The sequence below is a fragment of the Pagrus pagrus genome (genome assembly GCF_965226575.1).
Source record: "Pagrus pagrus genome assembly, chromosome: 8".
In the NCBI taxonomy this organism is placed as follows: Eukaryota; Metazoa; Chordata; class Actinopteri; order Spariformes; family Sparidae; genus Pagrus; species Pagrus pagrus.
In genome coordinates this window covers 9,605,656-9,624,217 of record NC_140192.1, presented here as the reverse complement: position 1 = coordinate 9,624,217, position 18,562 = coordinate 9,605,656, and the positions used below count along the sequence as shown (strand labels likewise).

Genomic DNA, 18,562 nt, shown 5'->3' with positions numbered 1-18,562 from the left:
AAGTTTATTCTTGATCTTGGAAAGAGTAGTTGGACAAAAAAAAAATCTCCATCAGGGTCTTTAAACTGCATCTCATGTATTTTAGAAATATTTTTTCAAACCATCCTCTGTTTAAATGCAAACAAGAACAACAAAGAAACGGCGTAATCCAAGTCTCTGGAAACTCTCTAGAAATTCACTTACACCCTAAGTGCCGAAATCTGAAATAACTGCAGCTGCTTAGCTAAAATCGTAAGCGCGTACACCCTGTCTAAAGTAGGGGCACAAGCTCGACCACGTGTCAAGGGTGTAAATAACATCTTTTCAAATCCATTACGGATGTCAGGGCTTCTGGAGACTTGGATTATGCCACAAAAACTGAATGGTGCCATTTTATGTCCAAACAGTCCAAATAAATTCAGTTTATTATCACATAAGACAAAGAAAACTAGCTATTTATGAAGAAAATATTACAAATCAATCACATATGATATATGTATTTGATATTTACCCCATGCATAGAAAATGTTTGGGGGGGGGGGGCAAAAGGGGCCCACAACTAATCTTTGCCCCGGGGTTTACCTCCAGCCCTGTGAGACGCCTTGGACTCATGACCTCGGTAGTTTTTAATATCTTGGCGTTGCTGTCGTCCTGTAATGAATTAACCCGTAAAGCACGCATGAATAAGACAGAGGGAGGTGATGGTGGAGGACACAGCCAGGCCCGTCACCGACACACGCCGACCCGGGCGACCTGACGATTGGCCCCGCCGCACGTCAGTCACGCCTGCGTGGCGGTGGAGGGGGCGGGAGCAGGAACATCGAGCCAGTGCTCCAGTTCGCCCTCCTCTTCTCTCTAACAGATGCTGCTGCTGGGTCACTGTTATGCCCGTCTATTAATAATAACAGAGCCGAAACACAGCCACAGCGAGGAGACGAGGGGAGGAAATCCACATCCACATTTCTCGATTATTATTTTTTTCTCCAACCAGCGCGCAAATAATGTGACATAACCCCGCTTCAACTTCCGACAAACGCTTCTTTGTATTCGTCTGTTTTTTTTTTAAATTATTATTATTCTACCACAGGTGCTATTGTGTGCTTCACCTTTTATTTCACCACACTGCTGGCAGACAGTCCCTGGCTCTGCTCCTGCACTTTATTGCGGCCATCCATCTGCTCGGGCGGCTGCGGCTTGTTGGTAAACACGAATCGGATCCCGCCGGCAAGGACTCCCTCTGGTGCATTGATGCACCCGTTTCAGTGGTGTAACGGTGAGCAGTCATTTTATATCTGTTAGGCCTCTCTGTCTGTCACACAATGTGTGTAATGTACAGCCTGGTATCTCTAGTAGCTCTACGGCAGCAGTGTTGTAGGACAAGACTGTAGTCTCTAGTGTTTTTCTATATTTAGACATTTCCTCTGTGAGAGAAGACAATCCGTCGCACCTTCACCTACTAAAAAAAAACAAAAGACTTCCTTAAAGACTCACATTGTGCTTCACAGTGACTTGAAAGTGTTTTTACAAGCGTTTATAAGCAGCATATAAGCGTTTCATCAATGCTTTGTGACACTGTGGTGTTCAAACTGGGGTCCTTGGAAGGCATATGGTTGGCTTTTTTTGATTGGTTATACTTCATATTGATCTTAGTTTGATCATTGGTTGATTATAAAGACTTTTCTCAGCTTAAAGCATAAAAACAGAACAAACAGTCAGAGGGAAACCTCTCAAATTGTGGGTCAGGGGTCTAATGTGCATCATTTTTGGGGGGTTTTGACCTTAAATATTTGGGAACTCCTGTATAACACACTATAATGTAGGTGTATAAAGTACTGTAAGCTATATATATGTTAATTAATGTATGTGTTAACAACTAAAGCTCCGCCTGTGGGCAGCCATAATAACAGCACACAGGATGATCCAATGTTAGATGACAATATAGTTTAAGACAGTTGTTATAATTAAGCATGGGATGAATTGAAATTAAATGTGATTCACGATATTATCCTGAACATCATCAAAATATTCTCAAAACTTTACAATAAAAACTAAAACAAAAACCAGTATGGGACTGTACGTCAGCGAGCGAGACAGCTTTTCCAAGTCATTCGTGTGAGGATATTCTCGGTTATGTTGATTCACCACGATCAACTTATTGTTTTTTTCTTCTCCATAGGGGAAGTTAAAATTATTGGCAAATCGTTTACAGTAATACACCAAAAAATGTTGACATATCTGCTTATAATTACATTATTAGAGCTACAACATCAACAACAGATCATTTATCAATAAGCTATTTAAATACTAAATTTAAATTACAATGTTTTGGATCCTTTCTTTATCCTATGTGATGATTAACTGAATAAAACAAGCTATTTCAGTACATCACCTTCGTCTTCGTCAGGCTTTTTTTCTGACCAGAGGATTCATCAATAATGAAGTAATGCTTTAGAAGCAGCCGTGCACATAATGATGTTTGTGTATCCAAACTAATTTCCCTTAAAGGTCTGATGTGAACATGTTCAAACAGTGATTATCCAAACATTTAATCAATGTGTGTATTGACTGGTAGAATAAGGGACTGCTTAATCAATAGAATCCTTTATTTCCATCTAAACTAACTCTAACCGGGCGCCACACAAGGCCCGTCGTTGTGCTCTCTCTGTATAACATGTTGCCTCTCTGAGTAATCCTGTTTACACTGACTGACTCTATCTGAAGCCTCTCGCTTATTTACGCTCTCCTCGGCCTCGGCCAATTATCTTAAAAACGTCTCCGTCGTGTTTTGAAACTGCTGTTTGGAGACAAAATGAATCCCTTCATGTTAAGTCAGTGTGCTTCATCGTCACGGGGCGAGACCTGGTGAAGATGATGGATTAGCGGTCTTCTTTCCCCTGACTTTCGCCTGTTTAAGTGCAGCGGCAGCCACAGTAGCCTCCTCGGCCGACTGTTGGTGGTGTTCAGACAAGAACAATTACTCCCTTTGTGCTGCTCAACTCCCCTGCTATTCATAGGGGAAACAGTACAACACACACACACACACACACACACACGGTATCAAAGAGTGACATTCTGCTGGAAAATGAAGCGGTATCAGGCAGCCGCAGCTCAGCGTCTGCTCCTGTGTGTCGGGATATCTGTGATCATGCCTATTTGTCCCTGTGTTTATGCGTGACACATGTAGAGCCTTCGTGCATGTGATGGGGGACTTTTGGGCCCAACCTACTTTCTGCTTGAAAACCAGCAGCAGTCATGCAGGCAGGCTTGAGTGTTTCCCCCCATGTGAACTGTTGAATATTTGATGGCAAGTTCTGTCTTTAGTGCAAGCAGCGGCAGCAGCAGAAGCAGCTTTGTGTGAACACGGCGTATATAGGACAAAACCCCACCAGGCATCTCGTAGGAGCTGTCAGGGAAGCTGCCATAGTCGAGGTATTTTACAGCTCTATCAAATCACGGAGGGACTTTCCTGCCTTTTTGAACAAAAACACGAGAATCTGTCTGGCAGCTCGATACGACTGACTCACAGTCTCCTCTGTCGTCGAAATGAGAACTTTCGCTAAGGCTAGCCTCCATCCTTTTTTTTCCTGCATCTGCTACCCTGGGCGCCATGGCAATGGGCGCCTCCTGAGTGTGCCAATATATAGGTCAGTGGTTATGTGGGGCTCCACCCAAAGTGAAAGAGCACATATAGCTGTCTGCTCTCCGAGCATACAAAGGTACACGTGGGCGCCCATCCATACAGACAGTCATGACATGACAAACACACAAAGACTTGAATATAAATGACCCAGATTTGTGTGTCTGCAGCAGCTTCACAGGTGATTTGTGCCATCAGCTGTGCAGTGACATGAATACAGGAACAGAGATATGACTCCCCCCCCCCCAAAACCTCCTCGCTGTGTGTGTCTCTTTGTCTGCTGACGATCTGTGCGAAGCAGATCGTTTAGCAAATGTGAGGATGATGGAGAAAATTAGGTCTGTTGGTTTGCGTGTTCACATCTTCACGTGTGTCCAGCTGCCAGTGGAGACAATAGTAAATATGCTGCACATGTTGGGTTTTCAAGGTGGATTCCAATGACAAACATTAGACAAGAGTAGGGATTTTCTGACAAAACCTCACCAGCGTCCGAGGTATCCTGTATGGGGAAGGGAAAAAGTCCCTCATTCAAAAGTAGAAGTACAAAAGGATTATCATCAAACTGTAAAGTATTCATCCTGAATAAAAAACACCCCTGTGACTGATATGTTATTATATGACATTATTAGATTTTTATGACTTTTGCAACAATGTGTAAAAAACATTTTACTGGTATAGTCATTAAATCTGAAGCTAGTTTTAACCACTTTACATACAAGTGGGTAGTTTAATAATGATTTTTCTAATAGGCCCTGGCCAATGTTTCGTTTCTGCGCATATGTCAGCCGATAGATGACAAGAAACTGACGTACAGAAATGCCAAAGTGCGTCACTTCTATAGTTTGTCCACCAAAGAGTAGTGACAAGTTTATTTTTCTACAGTGAAATGTCCTGACCGTGGGACATTTCCAGGCATGTTTTTGGCAACTAAAACTGTTATTTTAAGACAAGACGTGATTTTTTTCCCTAACCCTAAGCTAGTAGTTTTTGTGCCTAAACCTAACCAGACCGTAAGCCTCGCATTGTGAGAATGAGAATAGAGAATTGAACCTAAAGGAGTGCAAAGTTGCAACATAGAGAAATTGAATTTGAAGCGTTAAATCTTTAAATACTCTGAAATTCTTACAGATTTCGGTTGGTGTTTAGTCACAAAAAGGCAGTAATCATTTTGACTCCTGACCCCAGTTTATATAAAATATTGGCTACGGCCCTGCACGTGTCCCTGGATCAGTGTGTGTTTAATATCCATACTCATGTTGACGATCAGGATCAGGCCGAGGTGTCAAGGACTCTCGCTGAGAGAAGTCATTTAGTGGTGGATCTCGAATGTGTAGCCATCGACGAGCCTCGATAAATGAAGCATCACTGCTCATTCAGAGAGAGTGGAACTAAGAGGTGGGAAGTATTGATCCTCTCGTACTGCAATTTCCACTGTGAGGCGGGAGAAATGTCAAATAGAAATGTCAACGTGTCACTTCGGCTGCAGGAGTGACTAGAAATACCAGAATCGATTAAAAAAACTGTGCCCCAAGAAAACAATCCCAATCACAGGGATATGAAACTGCTAAAGGTCTTCATCCATCCATCCATCCATCCATCCATCCATCTGTTCATCTGTCTGCTCACTGATCCATACATACATCTGTCTGCCTGCCCCTCTGTCCGTCCATCCATACATCCATTTCTCCATCCATCATTCCATTTGTCCATCCATCCATCCGTCCGTCCATCTATCCACCTGTCTGTCTGTCCATCTGTCTTTCCATCCATCCATCCGTCAGCAGTCCATCCACCCATCCGTCCATCCATCTATCTATCCACCTGTCTATCTGTCCATCTGTCTTTCCATCCATCCATCCATCCATCCATCCATCCATCCATCCATTTGTCCATCAATCTAGTTAGTTACAGGGCGGGAGTCGATCCCAGCATGCACTAGGCAAGAGGCGAACTGCTCCTTGGACAGGTTACCAGTTGATCTTAGGACCAGTAACCGTAGACAGACACAGACACACCTACAGGCAGTCCACATGAGCTGCATGAGACACAGGAAGTGCTACACAATAAGGAGTGGCTGAAGAATTTGTTCCTGGCAAAGCTCTTGAATAATTTCATGTAGTACATTTTGTGTCTATTAAAAGATAAGTTGTTGTCGTGTGGCGTTGAAGGCCAAGAGTCAGGGGCTCTCTATTATGATTCAACAATGCACAAGCTGATTTCGCTGATTACCACCTTGTCTCTGGGTGAAGTCGTGCTAATCAGTGACATCAGCTGCTGTAGTGTTTGATCAAAATGGAAACCTGCACGCTGCCGCGGCCCTCTGTGGTACACGGCCTCCTGTTCCTGTCTCCTAATGTGAAGAGGTTCGTAATCAGCAGACTGCGATGAGTCTTGCGTTACCTCCGGTTCACTATCACTCACTGGGTTGGTGTGACCCTGATCTCACAATGTCCCCTCTCACATGCAGATACTGACTTCTCATTACTCATACAGACGGACAAAACACAAGTGTGCTCGCTGTAGCTCTTTGTTTCAGTCTGTATAATCTACAGCTGTTTCTCTCTCGGTTAGTTTCTCCCTTGAGATTTGTGGTTCTTCTCAATTTATTTAAACCTGATGAGTAGCACAATAAACACACCCCATCAGATACTGTAAACTGACCTTCGAATACTGTAAACCCCAAATGTACTGCAACCTGTCCAATGTCACGCCACATGCTTCCCCCTCAATCCTTACCCTCCCCCATCCCTCCACCTCTGACCTTGACCGCAGACAGCAGTGCTACAGTGATAATCTATTTCATGGTAAAACAAACACGCGCAGGAGTGTAGCGTCAGAGCAAGGAGGATGAAACACAGACGGGCACTTTTAATGGGAAAACCAAGTGTTTGCATTGGAGCACGCTGCTAAGTTTTTATCTGTAATGTACATGTCATTTGTAGAGCGTATGGATGAATCACCTCCCTCCACAGAAGAATACAGATATCATGATCTAGTCGTCAGTGTCTTAAAAAGAGGGGGGAGAGTGATCTATGACTGTTATCAGAGAACAAAGAGGTGTAGATCTGCCGTGTTGACAGATACAACTGTGTTGCTTGGATACCGCATTAATAGTGTTTCACATGATTATTAAGGACATTGTTGAAAAGGACTCTTTAACCATGACAGGAAAGTGCAGTGTTCGTCTTCCTCTACCTCTTTCTTTGTGTCCGTGCGTACGTGTGTGTGAAGCTTTAATTTGTTGCTTCCATTAGCGGCAGACGGAGCTGCAGGTCTTTGTGTTTTGAAACATATTGTTGGCTAATCTCTTTCTGTAAATCTTCCCTCTCTGTCTTTGTTTAGGGTGCTTCTGTGGTCTGGGACTGGTTTACTCCAACAAGTCGTGCACCATGCCGCCCATCACCTTCCAGGACCTGCCCCTCAACATCTACATGGTGATCTTTGGGACAGGCATCTTCGTCTTCATCCTGAGCCTCATCTTCTGCTGTTACTTCATCAGGTGAGGGGCAAGAGAAGCAGGGATGTGTGATTAAAAACAGGAAATGTGTCGGGGTGACAAAGCAGGTAATGGAAGAATTTTAAGCAAATAAAAATGTATCACCAAAAGCTATGTGAGAACATTCATTGGTAAGATAGTTATGGGGCAGAAGGGAGGGTGTGAACACAGAAAGAAGGTCCTGAAGAAGGTCCTATCTGTCCAGATATTAAGAAGGCAACATACTTCATTGCTGGCTCAGGTTAGACCTTGATTCAATCTCCGGCCAGCTGCTAGCAACTGATGCTCATCCTCATCCCTGCATGAACAAGTATGCCATGTAGTTGGGTCACATTGAGTCAGATCATGTTTCCACCACAACTGAACGGCTCCAGAATTTAATTCTGACCAGACTGAGATAGAGCTGCACATAATGCTTAGGTGCAGGCTACGGTTTAGGGCATGTATCTACACAAAGCCTCGGCTGTAGGTAGGGTGTAGATTGAACACCAGAGGCTTAAATCAAGCTTAACAGCTCTGTGATGCTGTACTTACAAAGCCAGCATGCTGATTAGAAGGTATAGGCTACTATTTAGCATGTCCACCATGCAATGTAATATGCCAGCATGCTAACGTTTGTTTATTAGCATGAAGCACAAACCACAACTGAAGGTGATGGAAATGTGAGTAGATTTGCATTCACTTAGTCATAAACCGAAGTATTGGATGAAGGGAAATTTTGACTTGATGATGGCAAAAGATCACCAAAGTGGCTGGGATTCACCCTCTTGGGACTTTGAATGTCTGTAATGAAATTTCACGGCGATTCATCTAATACCGCTTTTCCATCAAACAGAGCGGGTCTACACAGAATTTTTAAACGCGGGTTAACCGCTAAACCGCTAAAAATCAACATATTGACCCCATTCTGTGTCCAGTAATAAAACACCCTTAATAGACTGCATCGCAAATTCCTTCTTTATTCACGCGCCACCACCGGATGTTGATAACATGTCATCACTTCGCGCGGTGTTGTTTAATGTGTTCAACGGGGTCTTACATTTAGATCAAAGCCGAGCTGAGGTAATAAAACCCCGGGCCTACTGCAGAGTCAATCGATCGAGTTTACACATTCCCATTGCTCACAAAAGCTCGATCTTAGCGGGTTTAAGTGGGATTTCTGACCAGTGGAAAAGGGGTATAATAGTTGTTGAGATATTTCCGTTTGGACCAATGTGGTGGACTGACCAACACTGCCTTCCTGAAATAGTCACAGTAGATAGACTGTGTGTGTCTCTGTGTGTGTTTGTGTGTGTGTGTGAAGGCGTGAAACACAGTGAGGGAGGGCCAAAAAAAAAAAGAAAGAGGAACAGGGTGACCTCTCCCGCTGTTGATTGTGAACTCCCTGATGAGCTGAGGGGACGTTTGTGTCTGAAGGACGGGATATGAGGCAACAGGAAGCGGCCCGTCACAATGTGTGAGGACAGCAGAGAGGAAAGCTGCAGAGAGCCTCTGCTCAGAATAAACACGGCCTGAATAGCACGCAGTGGGAGTACACAAAAACGGCACACATGAACGTCTGAGGTGTACAGCACCTCATGAGGAAACGTCAACACCTGCTGCAGGGTTTGTTTTTTATCTCGAGCCTGAACATCTGTATTTGGCAAAATGCCTGATGTCTTGCAATGTGGTGTGCTAATTTTAGCGCTGTCTAAATCGCCCGCATTATCGAAATGTCAAACATAAAAAAAAAAAAAAAAGGGGGAGGAAGTTAGACATACAGAGCCGACTGGAACAGGTCACTAACAGTGGTAGCTGGTAAACAGTAGGTACAGTGCTTTCTGATGGACTTTGTGCAATTGCCTCTTGTGTGGCTCATTTTCTTTCTTTCATATTATATAAATGAATTCTATCAACAGCACCGAGTGAAGTAGACACAATCCTAACAACCTAATCAATATCTTGATGCCTTTAAAACATGTTTAAAGTTCATTCTTGACCTCAAAACAGCCTATAACCACAACGCCACCATATTTGTTGGATATTTTATAGAGTGATTAAAGTATTTTAAATTAGCTATAATCAATAAGAACAATGTATCAAATGTGAAAACCAGGTGAACTTGTGAGTGGTCTGAACCTGCAGCTCGACTTCACAGACTTTATAGTGAGATCCATCTCATTGTTTAGCCGTCCGACTCTCAGCTTTACTATTTCACTTCACCTTCACCGCTTTCGCTCTTTTTCAAGCACTGCAGGCCTCCAAAAAACACACTGATGATCGCAAAAACAGCCAGCAGACACAGTTACCGACTAGCTGGTGAACGTGTGGATTGTTTAGCAGCTAAAGAGCCAGCTATTTCCCTCAGGAGTTGGTTGTGAGCTATCAGAGAGTTAACACCCCAAAACAACAATATCATCTGTTTGCTACCACACTTGCTTTACAACTTACAGGTCAATAGGTCAGTGTTCTTTCATAGCTTGTTTTTGCTGCCCCCCAAACAGTTTTTGAATTAAATTGACTAGTTTTTGACAGATAAATAAGGGATTTGGTGAGTACAGTCTGACCTGCAGGTCCATTCGGTAGCTGTTCTGGAGCTTTTGATCATATCACATAATCTTCATGAACAGATTTATCTGATGTCAAATTTCCGTTTTTTTTTTCTGAGCAGTTTTAAGGATGTCTCATTCATGTTGACTTAAAAAACTCCACCTGGTGATGAAGATCGTGCTGTTCTTACTTTGTGGTACAATTATTTTTTAACAGCTGTTCAGGAAGGCGCAGGAATGAACTTTGAACCTCATTTTTTAATCCAACGTGTGTTACGATCAAGAGCTATTAAGTGGGCGCTGTCATTAGATTCGTTTTTAAATGATAAAAATCATTTTGTGAAAGTGACAGGATGAATCCTGCCCAGTATTAATTTCTTTTTTCTCTTTTAGTTTAGTTTGGAGACGCAGTTATTTTGAGAAACGGGGAATTCCTATCTGAACTCTGTTAAAAATTAAGTCGGTCGGTCACAAACGGCTGGACTGGGATCATATTTCAGGCCAGAAATCTTGCTAAGTTTCAAATTTCAAGAGCAATTAAGGAAATACATATTTACATATATTGTTATTGTGAACTTTTAGGGAGTTTGTTTTCCATCTGGCATTTCCTCACAGCTCTGACTGGAATTGTGTTGATGACCATGAAGCTATGGGAGCTCTGAGTAACTACTTCCACCTGACAAAAAAGTGGATATAGGTCATTAGAGGCCGACCGATAAATCTGTTGGCTTAAGTTATCAGCTGACTTTGGCCTCTCACAGATAGATCCGTATCAGGATATATGTTGTTTCTCTGCTACTCTTTTTTTAAGATTATAATGCAGAAAAAGATGCTTGGGTTCTATATAATTATTAGTTGATTAATTAATTCCCTTACACATCTATGTCACAATTGTTTAATAACCACACAAAAATAGTGTCTATACCAGCCAATATTGACATCGGAATAATATCAGTATCAGCATCCACCCCCCAAAATCAAGCATCAGTCGGGCTCCAGAGGTCATATTTTCCAGATTATTTCAGTGCATCCGCTTCCCTGCTTTCCGACATGGCATGACTGCGTTTATTAAAACACAGAATCCACACGGGAGAGGTAGCTGTGATATGATGTACCGAAGGCGACCCTGCTAGGATAATTTTTTCTACCGTTGCTGGAGAAGGTATTTGTAATTTTCTCTTTCTCCTGTGCTGTCCATTTTCTCCCCACATTGCTCTTCCACACACACTCCATGCACTGACTGAGCATTGTGTTGACGTGTGTGTGTGTGTATGTGATACAGACATCAGGTTAAAAGCAGCAGGGCGGGCTGACCGTCTACATTTCTGAGTGACTGTAGCTGCCCTGTGTTGTTTTCTGTTTGTGTTACACATTTCATTTAGCATTTTTAAAACTGGCCTGACACTCTCAGATTCTCTCAGCCAGTCCGGTCTGGCATCCAACAAAATAAGCACCAATCACACAACCAGAACACATATCAGTATTTAGTTCAGATTTATCATGTTGTAGTGAGGTCAGACACTTTTCTGTCATTATGAATGTTTTGTTTGGCCTGGGCTCGCCAATAAATTGATCATCAACTCTCCAGAAAAGCTCGGATCCTTCCTGTTTCTCTTAAAGCCTCTGAATCATAACCAATGAGTCACTTCCTTTTGGCCCCATTAACATGCTGAAGGTAGTCTTGGGTAGGAGTGTGATTGTGAATTCATTTATAGACGGGATGATTCATCAGATGAATACTGAGCGATGAATGCTATTCGCCGTCAGGGGCAGGTTTCCTATTATCCCTCTCAGACAGGCTCTGTGTAAATCCTGTGTGTCAGGGAGTTTGTGATGTTCGATTTCAACTTAATCTAATGACTTAAAACATTTCCCTCTGTCTCAATTCATCGATGTGAGATTTTCTCCTTTTAGTCATACAAAGCAATTATATGAAGTTTTTCTAAAAAGCCTTGAGATGTGGGGAGGATTTTCTGAGCGCACGCAATCCATTTAGCCCTTCATATTCAAACTGTGGAACAAACTGGGGGTGTACACAGCAGTGACGGCAGTGCACAAGAGTGCAAAACTGCAAGGGTGCCAAAGCTCTCACCAAAAATATCATATCTTTAATTATGCTCCAATCTGCTCGGAGAGCAGCGGGTCTATTTCTCCGTTAAGGAATAGCACAGCGGCGGCAGTACTCAGAGAGATATTATGAGAACCACAATGTGCAGAGGTGTGTTTAGTCTGACAGTACAGTGACTGAGAGCATAAATATTAAGCCACCAGGAACGTTCTCCCCAACTAAAGTCACTGATTCATTTAAGTTCCTACAAGTGACCGACCCAGAGGAGAAAAAAAGACTGAACACAGTTCAGTTCACCAGTCGACAGGAAACACGACTAGTTTGATTGGACAGGCTTTTAATAATTAGAGGTTTTTCACAAATCCCATACAGGACGGTAAAGGTTATAGAAATGGTCATAGAGATCCTATCTTACCTGCAGAAGACTGGAAAGCAGACTGACAATAAGGCGACAGTTAACTTGTGAACACATGTGAACACAGCAACAGAGTAAACCTGTGAAAAAAAAGACATTAGGACATTATAAAAGTTGTCTCCTTTACCCTGAATGAGCTCAACTTGAGACAAAAGTTATCCAAAACCAACACCTATGGGACACGCCAGTAGCTCAGTTGGTAGAGCATGTGCCCCACAGTCGCCAGTGCTGCATAAAGCCATGGTACTCAAAAAGAAAGCAATACATGTGACTGTAAAGATCATTGTCACAACACCAAGTTTGTAGTGTACCACTGGAATAATAACAGTTTTATCTTATTTAATCCAAATCATCAGTCACTTGTTTTCTTGCAGAAATAAAGGTTGATTCAAGTATCTAGTTGTTTGCACATTTGCATTTGATGTTATGAGAACATCTGTCTCTCCATATGTCTTGTCACATTTAAATTCACTTTTGTTTACAGAGTAACAAATCAAAAACATCATCCTACAAGCGGTACTCTAAAAGCCACAGAGAGAGTGAAATTGAGCTTTGTTGTAAAGAAAAGTGTTTACTGTTTTCCCAAATACTTTTTTCGACACAGTGAATTCACAAAACATAACGAAAAGAGAAAAAAAAGGACAACCACTAAGTTGAAAAATGAAACTATTTGGAGCAAGGTGGTTAAGTGCGGTTTGAACTTAAAATAAACATAAAAAAACATTTGCAATATGCATTTTGAGACATATATTGGAAAGTTTTCTTAATGTATACAGGGATCGATGACTGCAAAAAACAATTGCAACTGCTGGTATTTCTCTTAATTCAGGCCAAGGTGACATATATTTAAGTTCAGTATTTTAACATGCCAAATCCTACACACATATAAAACAAGGAAAAGCAGCAAATCCTCACATTTAAGAAGCTGGAACTTAGTAATTTATTGATAGGTTTTGCTTATAAAACGATTCAAACAACTAGAGAAGGCAGTTTCTGAAGAAATTGCAGTGTGAATGCTGGATGTTGGAAAGCTGACGCTGAACTGCATTGCTGAGTTCAAAAGTTGAATAAAAATAATAATGTATGACAGATGTGGAATATTTTAAGGTATGTTTAAAAGCTGATGCTAAACTGAATTGCTGTCTTTAAATAGCATAAAGAAGCAGATGTAGGAGTATGAATAGTTGGAGATCGTAGTAGCTAAGTTAAATATATTATAAGCTGGCAACTACACTGCATTGCTTGATATAATGGCTGGGAGCTGGACTGCATTGCTTGATATAATGGCTGGGACCTGAACTGCATTGCTTGATATAATGGCTGGGAGCTGGACTGCATTGCTTGATATAATGGCCGGGAGCTGAACTGCATTGCTTGATATAATGGCTGGGAGCTGAACTGCATAGCTGGCTTATATTTGTAAGGAGAAGCTGCTGAAGGAGTAATAGCTAGGAGCTAAACTGCATTATATTCACACCAATTATTTCATCAGCAGCATGTATTTAGTTGCCAATTGCTTTAAACCAATCAATGTATTGCCTAAATATCAGCATGCTAGTATTAAGTATGGTCTTTACTCTGCCGGCACTCAAACACAAAATGTCAGTGCCTGAGTTTGGATGACGTCTTTGATCTCTTTTGATATCTAAGATGTAGAAACATATATTACACACACATTCAACACATTGAATAAAGTGTCAACAGTTCTTTATGAGAAGGAAACCGTTGATTTCACTGAGTTTGTGGAAGTTTTTGTGCACCTCTCATTATATCGTCTACACCTGCTGAGTTCATTGTTACTTCATACAATAAGAACTGGTCCACAGTAGCTGTGTGAGGATTTTCTATTCCTGCACACTGGGCACAATAGCTGAGCTGAAACACTGAAAATCCCCATCATGGCCCCCTCTCACCCACTTCACATCATTCTCCAGGCATGGGAAACCTCAACACATGTAAAACGTGTATCCTCACATTGTTCTGCACGGAGGATTGTTAGTGGCAATCAGCGTAAACAATAAACCGAATGACAAAAACAAGGAATAACTGTCGTTTCCTTACTTTAAGCAGTGACTCACGGAGATATTTCTCAGTTATTTATTTTTTATTTTTCGAAGCATCAGATCACAAATAAACATTTCATCTTTCATCTCAGCTGCGCTCACTGCATTTAGTTTCAGGCTCAAATCACAGACAGTGATAGACGTTTGCGTCTATGTTTAGTCGTGTAAAAACAGTAGGCCAAAAATAACCGGCTGAACAGACACAGCTCGCCAAGTGATAAAGATCTGCTCTCCATTGTTGGTTTTGGGGGCGTTGCAGGGATTCAAAGACGTAACGTACTCATTAGCCGTGTTTGTGTACAAGTGTATGTGCGTGTGTGTAGTTACATGATTACTTGTGAACAATGTGTGTGTGTGTGTGTGTTTGCAGAGAACATGTGTGTGTGTATGTGTGGCCACCGTAGCTGTTTGAAAAGACAGTTAATTATCAGAGTTTACCCTGCAGTTACACGGCTTCTGTTATCACAGTCTCATCTTTTTACCACATAAACTTGAATCTCAGTGTGAACACAACGACCTGCTGTTGAACTCAGCTTAGAATAAATGCAGGCATCTTTATACCCTAATGTGCAAAACAGTGGAAGGCAACTAAGTGCATGTACTCATGTGCTGTACTTACATTACAAGTATTCATTTAATGTCAGACTTTATTCTTATTCCACTACAGTTCAGAGGGAAATATTGTAGTTAAGTCTGTTACATTTCTCTGAAATTTAATAAATCAAAATATTATTGAAATATGGCCAAGAACATACCATTATAAATCAATCATTGTTGTACTGCAGAGATGTCCCAGCCTATAAATCTTCAGATTTAAGTGTTTTGAAAATAAAATGCAAAAACTACCCTCCCACTGAAATCTTGACTCAAATCACAATATCCGTCACAACAATAGCAATATGATTGTTTTGCATTTGCAACAGCAATAAAATGCTTTTTTACCTACATGCTAATGCATCGTTAATAATAATCTAATAATAATAACTTTTCTGTATAATAAGTAGGAAGAAAATGTGTGGAATTAAAAAAAGGCGACATCTCTGGTTCTGCTGTAGCGATTTGGATCATCTGTTTTTAAACTGTCCACACACAGATCGTAAAGAAAGTTACTCATGAATGTGTTTCTATTCATCCACAGCAAACTACGACACCAAGCCCAGAGTGAGCGGTTTGGATACAGAGAGGTAAAAACTGACTTTAATATTTCACACTCTTTAAGGCCTAAATAATAAAAATAAAATCTCTCTTAAACACATTTTGTTTTTTGTCACTCCTGCAGGTGGTTTTAAAAGGAGATCCAAAAAAGTTGAGTCTTCACGGGGTAAGGATGTGATTTCCACTCGCAGGAACAAACACACTTATATAATGCATGATCACTTCATCTAATGGCTGTCTGTCTCACTGCGTCCTGTCTGTCCCTCACACAGCAGACGTGCGCCGTGTGTCTCGAGGACTTCAAAGTGAAAGACGAGCTGGGAGTGTTGCCATGCCAACATGCCTTCCACAGGAAGTGAGTACAGGAGAGCACAGTGGGGTCTTTCTCTGCTCTTGTTACCACTCTGCACCCGCCTGCCCGGGCTTGTTAAAAAATGAAAATGCTCATGTGAGATCCGAAGTTCAGTGATCAGGATTTACACAGGAATATTGGTTCCTGACTGCAGCGCGGCACCGCAGGACGTCTTGTTCAGCAGCGCTGACAGACATTCACCATGCTTCTTCTGTTCAGGGTCAGGGAGGAGTGGTCAGGGCAAAGGCATGCACATTTTATTCTATTATGACTTTATTTATTACTCTTTGTTTCTACATGTTACTGTATGTTTTAGTATGTAATATAATAATAAAAATGTAGAAAAAGTCTGATCTAAATTATTTTCTCTCCTGTGTTTATGAGTTGAGAATTGGTGGGACAAAAGTTTTGCCAGTTCCTTCATTTTTTTTCCATCTGTGAAAAAAAAAAAAAAAATCATGTGTGAAACAAAGTCCAGTGAAAAAAAAAAAATCACTTGGTTTCACACATGAAAAAACAATTTCTCTTCAAATATCCTTTTCACATGTTTTCACAAATGGACAAAAAAATTAAGGCACCTTTTGTCCTGGCAAAAAATGGTTTCCACTAGTTGTCAAGATATGAACACAGGAGAGAAAACAAGTCAGATCAGATTAGAAAAAGGAAAAAAAAAAAAATCTTCACTTAAATATGTAACATCTCTGTACTAAAATGTCTAAAAATTACTAGACCTTTGTTTGTGTTTTAATGAGTTGTGTGCGCGCATGAACCCAAATACTTAAAATCCAGAAAAATCAATAGTTTTATTCAATGTGTGTTTCATTTGGTCGCCTGTCGCTATAACGTCTGAGGAAACATCAAATGACATGTGAAGACTTTAACACATTACCTCGTCCTTGAACATTATTCCGTCCAACACACTCATGAAGACAACGACTCCCATGATCCCACGCTGCTTCATGATGTGATAAACTACATCTTTTGTATTGTTTGGATTGAGAGGCCCGCAGCGCCAGAAATTATGCACGGTGCGTTTAAAGACCTCAATACACAATACTACCACTGTACATGGGTCACAAGTACTGGCTTTAGGTTTGTTTGATAAGAAGTTTGGCTCCTCTTTTGAGGTCTCCTGTCTGTGTTCTTCCTCACAGGTGTCTGGTAAAGTGGCTGGAGGTGCGCTGCGTCTGCCCCATGTGCAACAAACCCATAGCCGGCCCCCCCGAGCAGCACCACAGCATAGGGACTCTGTTGGATGAACTGGTGTAACCGCTCAACCCCTGCCAGCCTGGGAGGGACGCCGGCGCCCCCGGCCCAAAACCAGCTGGCTTAAGTTAGCGACCAACAGGACGAGGGACACTGTTTTTGCCGTAAAAACACAGCAAACATGATGATAGTAAGTTGGGGTAACCTAGTTACCACCCGGAGAAAGACTATGAAGGATGCTGTTGCCTAGCAACCATCTCGGAGATGGCAGCACGACACCTTGTAGTGTCTGAGAGATTATCTCCATCCACCCACACATCACTCACTCCACCACTCTTCTTTCAACATCCCCCTATTCACCCGCTCCGTCACATCTCCTCGAGTGAGGTTAATGGCACAGCTGAAGTGGAGGAGACACGGTTGCATTTTTCACAGCAATGTGAACAAGTGAGTGTTCAAGGATGACAGAAGGAGGCACTGACCGCCTCGCTGAGCATGAATGAGTGCTATTTGTCACGGTGGTCACTGATACGAGATATTATCGATATTGGAAGAGGTTATTTTAACTCTGGATGCCACTGGAGGAGAGGTTTTGAGACACAGAGGAGATTACACTTCTAACAATCCAGTAATTTAGTTTTTAAAAAAAGGAGAGGTAGAACAAGGGTCTAACAAAAGCTGTCCAGAAGCAAAAAATTAAAGAAAATTTAAAAAATACTGTGGCAAAGACATCAACAGGGTGATTAAAGCAGATTCACGCCTCAGCATGAGGATCTAAATTATTCATAGAAGAAGCAGCTCAAACTGTAGTCCACGTGTAGCAGATTAGTGTCTTTGCTGATTTGTTGAACTGATACTGATGTGTAAAATCCATATGGGTGCCCGCCTCTACAGTGATATAATGTATGTTCATGCTCCAGTTGTTTTCTTGTTCAGACATGTTTTTTTGTAAGTGTTAATATAGATGGAAGGAACTGACACCTCCTGTCTCTCGCTGTAACAGTTTGGTTCCTTGTTGAAATATGTTGATTTTTTTTTTATTTTTTTTTTTAGATATTGCACTTTGAATTTCACAAAAAAAGAAAAAGTTTCCATGCCTTTGTTCTTCTAAAATGTTCGACTAAGGTTTGGATGCGGCACAGCAGGTCCTCTTGTTTTCAGGTGTGGTGAATCTTTTATAAAAGTCTGTGAAGTATCAGAGACGCTGCTTCTTCTGAAGATAAAGGAAGCAGACCTTCTGTGTTGTTCTGTGAATCCATCTGGGGAAGCAATTTAATCTCACTTTCAAACACTTGCATTTTTGTGGCATTATTGCTGGTGATTCAGTTTTTACATTCCTCGGTTGTACTGTAGGGTTATTTTTTTTTTTGTGATTTACAGCGATTCAGAAAGCGAAACACTGCCTAAATTGAGCACAAAACTCACAAAAGCACACTGAAGCAGATACAGACGGCACCTGCACTGTAATTAAAAGCCAAACACACACAGGTGAGGCTGCTGGAGTCACACGAGTCGGTTGTGTGCAAAGAAAAGAAAAAAAAAAAGGAAAAGTCGACACGTGAGAAACGTTCACTGGGATTCTGGCCACATTCCACATTTTTGTAATCCAACAGATGTAAATAACTTGAAACAATAATAAATACAGTTGTCTGTTTTGCTCAGC

General features: G+C 41.5%; 1 protein-coding gene across 2 annotated transcripts; it reads left to right on the top strand.

The window, feature by feature from the left end:
• Window positions 1-792: 792 nt before the first annotated feature.
• On the top strand, window positions 793-18,560 carry rnf122 (ring finger protein 122). Of its 2 annotated transcripts, none has more exons than XM_084359936.1 (6): window positions 793-1,252; window positions 6,959-7,115; window positions 15,325-15,370; window positions 15,466-15,507; window positions 15,617-15,696; window positions 16,848-18,560. In XM_084359936.1, exons 1-6 carry the CDS (start codon window positions 1,228-1,230, stop codon window positions 16,960-16,962), a joined length of 465 nt encoding a protein of 154 aa, XP_084216062.1. In that variant the 5' UTR covers window positions 793-1,227; the 3' UTR covers window positions 16,963-18,560. The 2 variants fall into 2 exon arrangements, with proteins under 2 accessions (XP_084216062.1, XP_084216061.1); XM_084359935.1 differs by having other exon boundaries at window positions 15,614-15,696.
• Window positions 18,561-18,562: the final 2 nt, after the last annotated feature.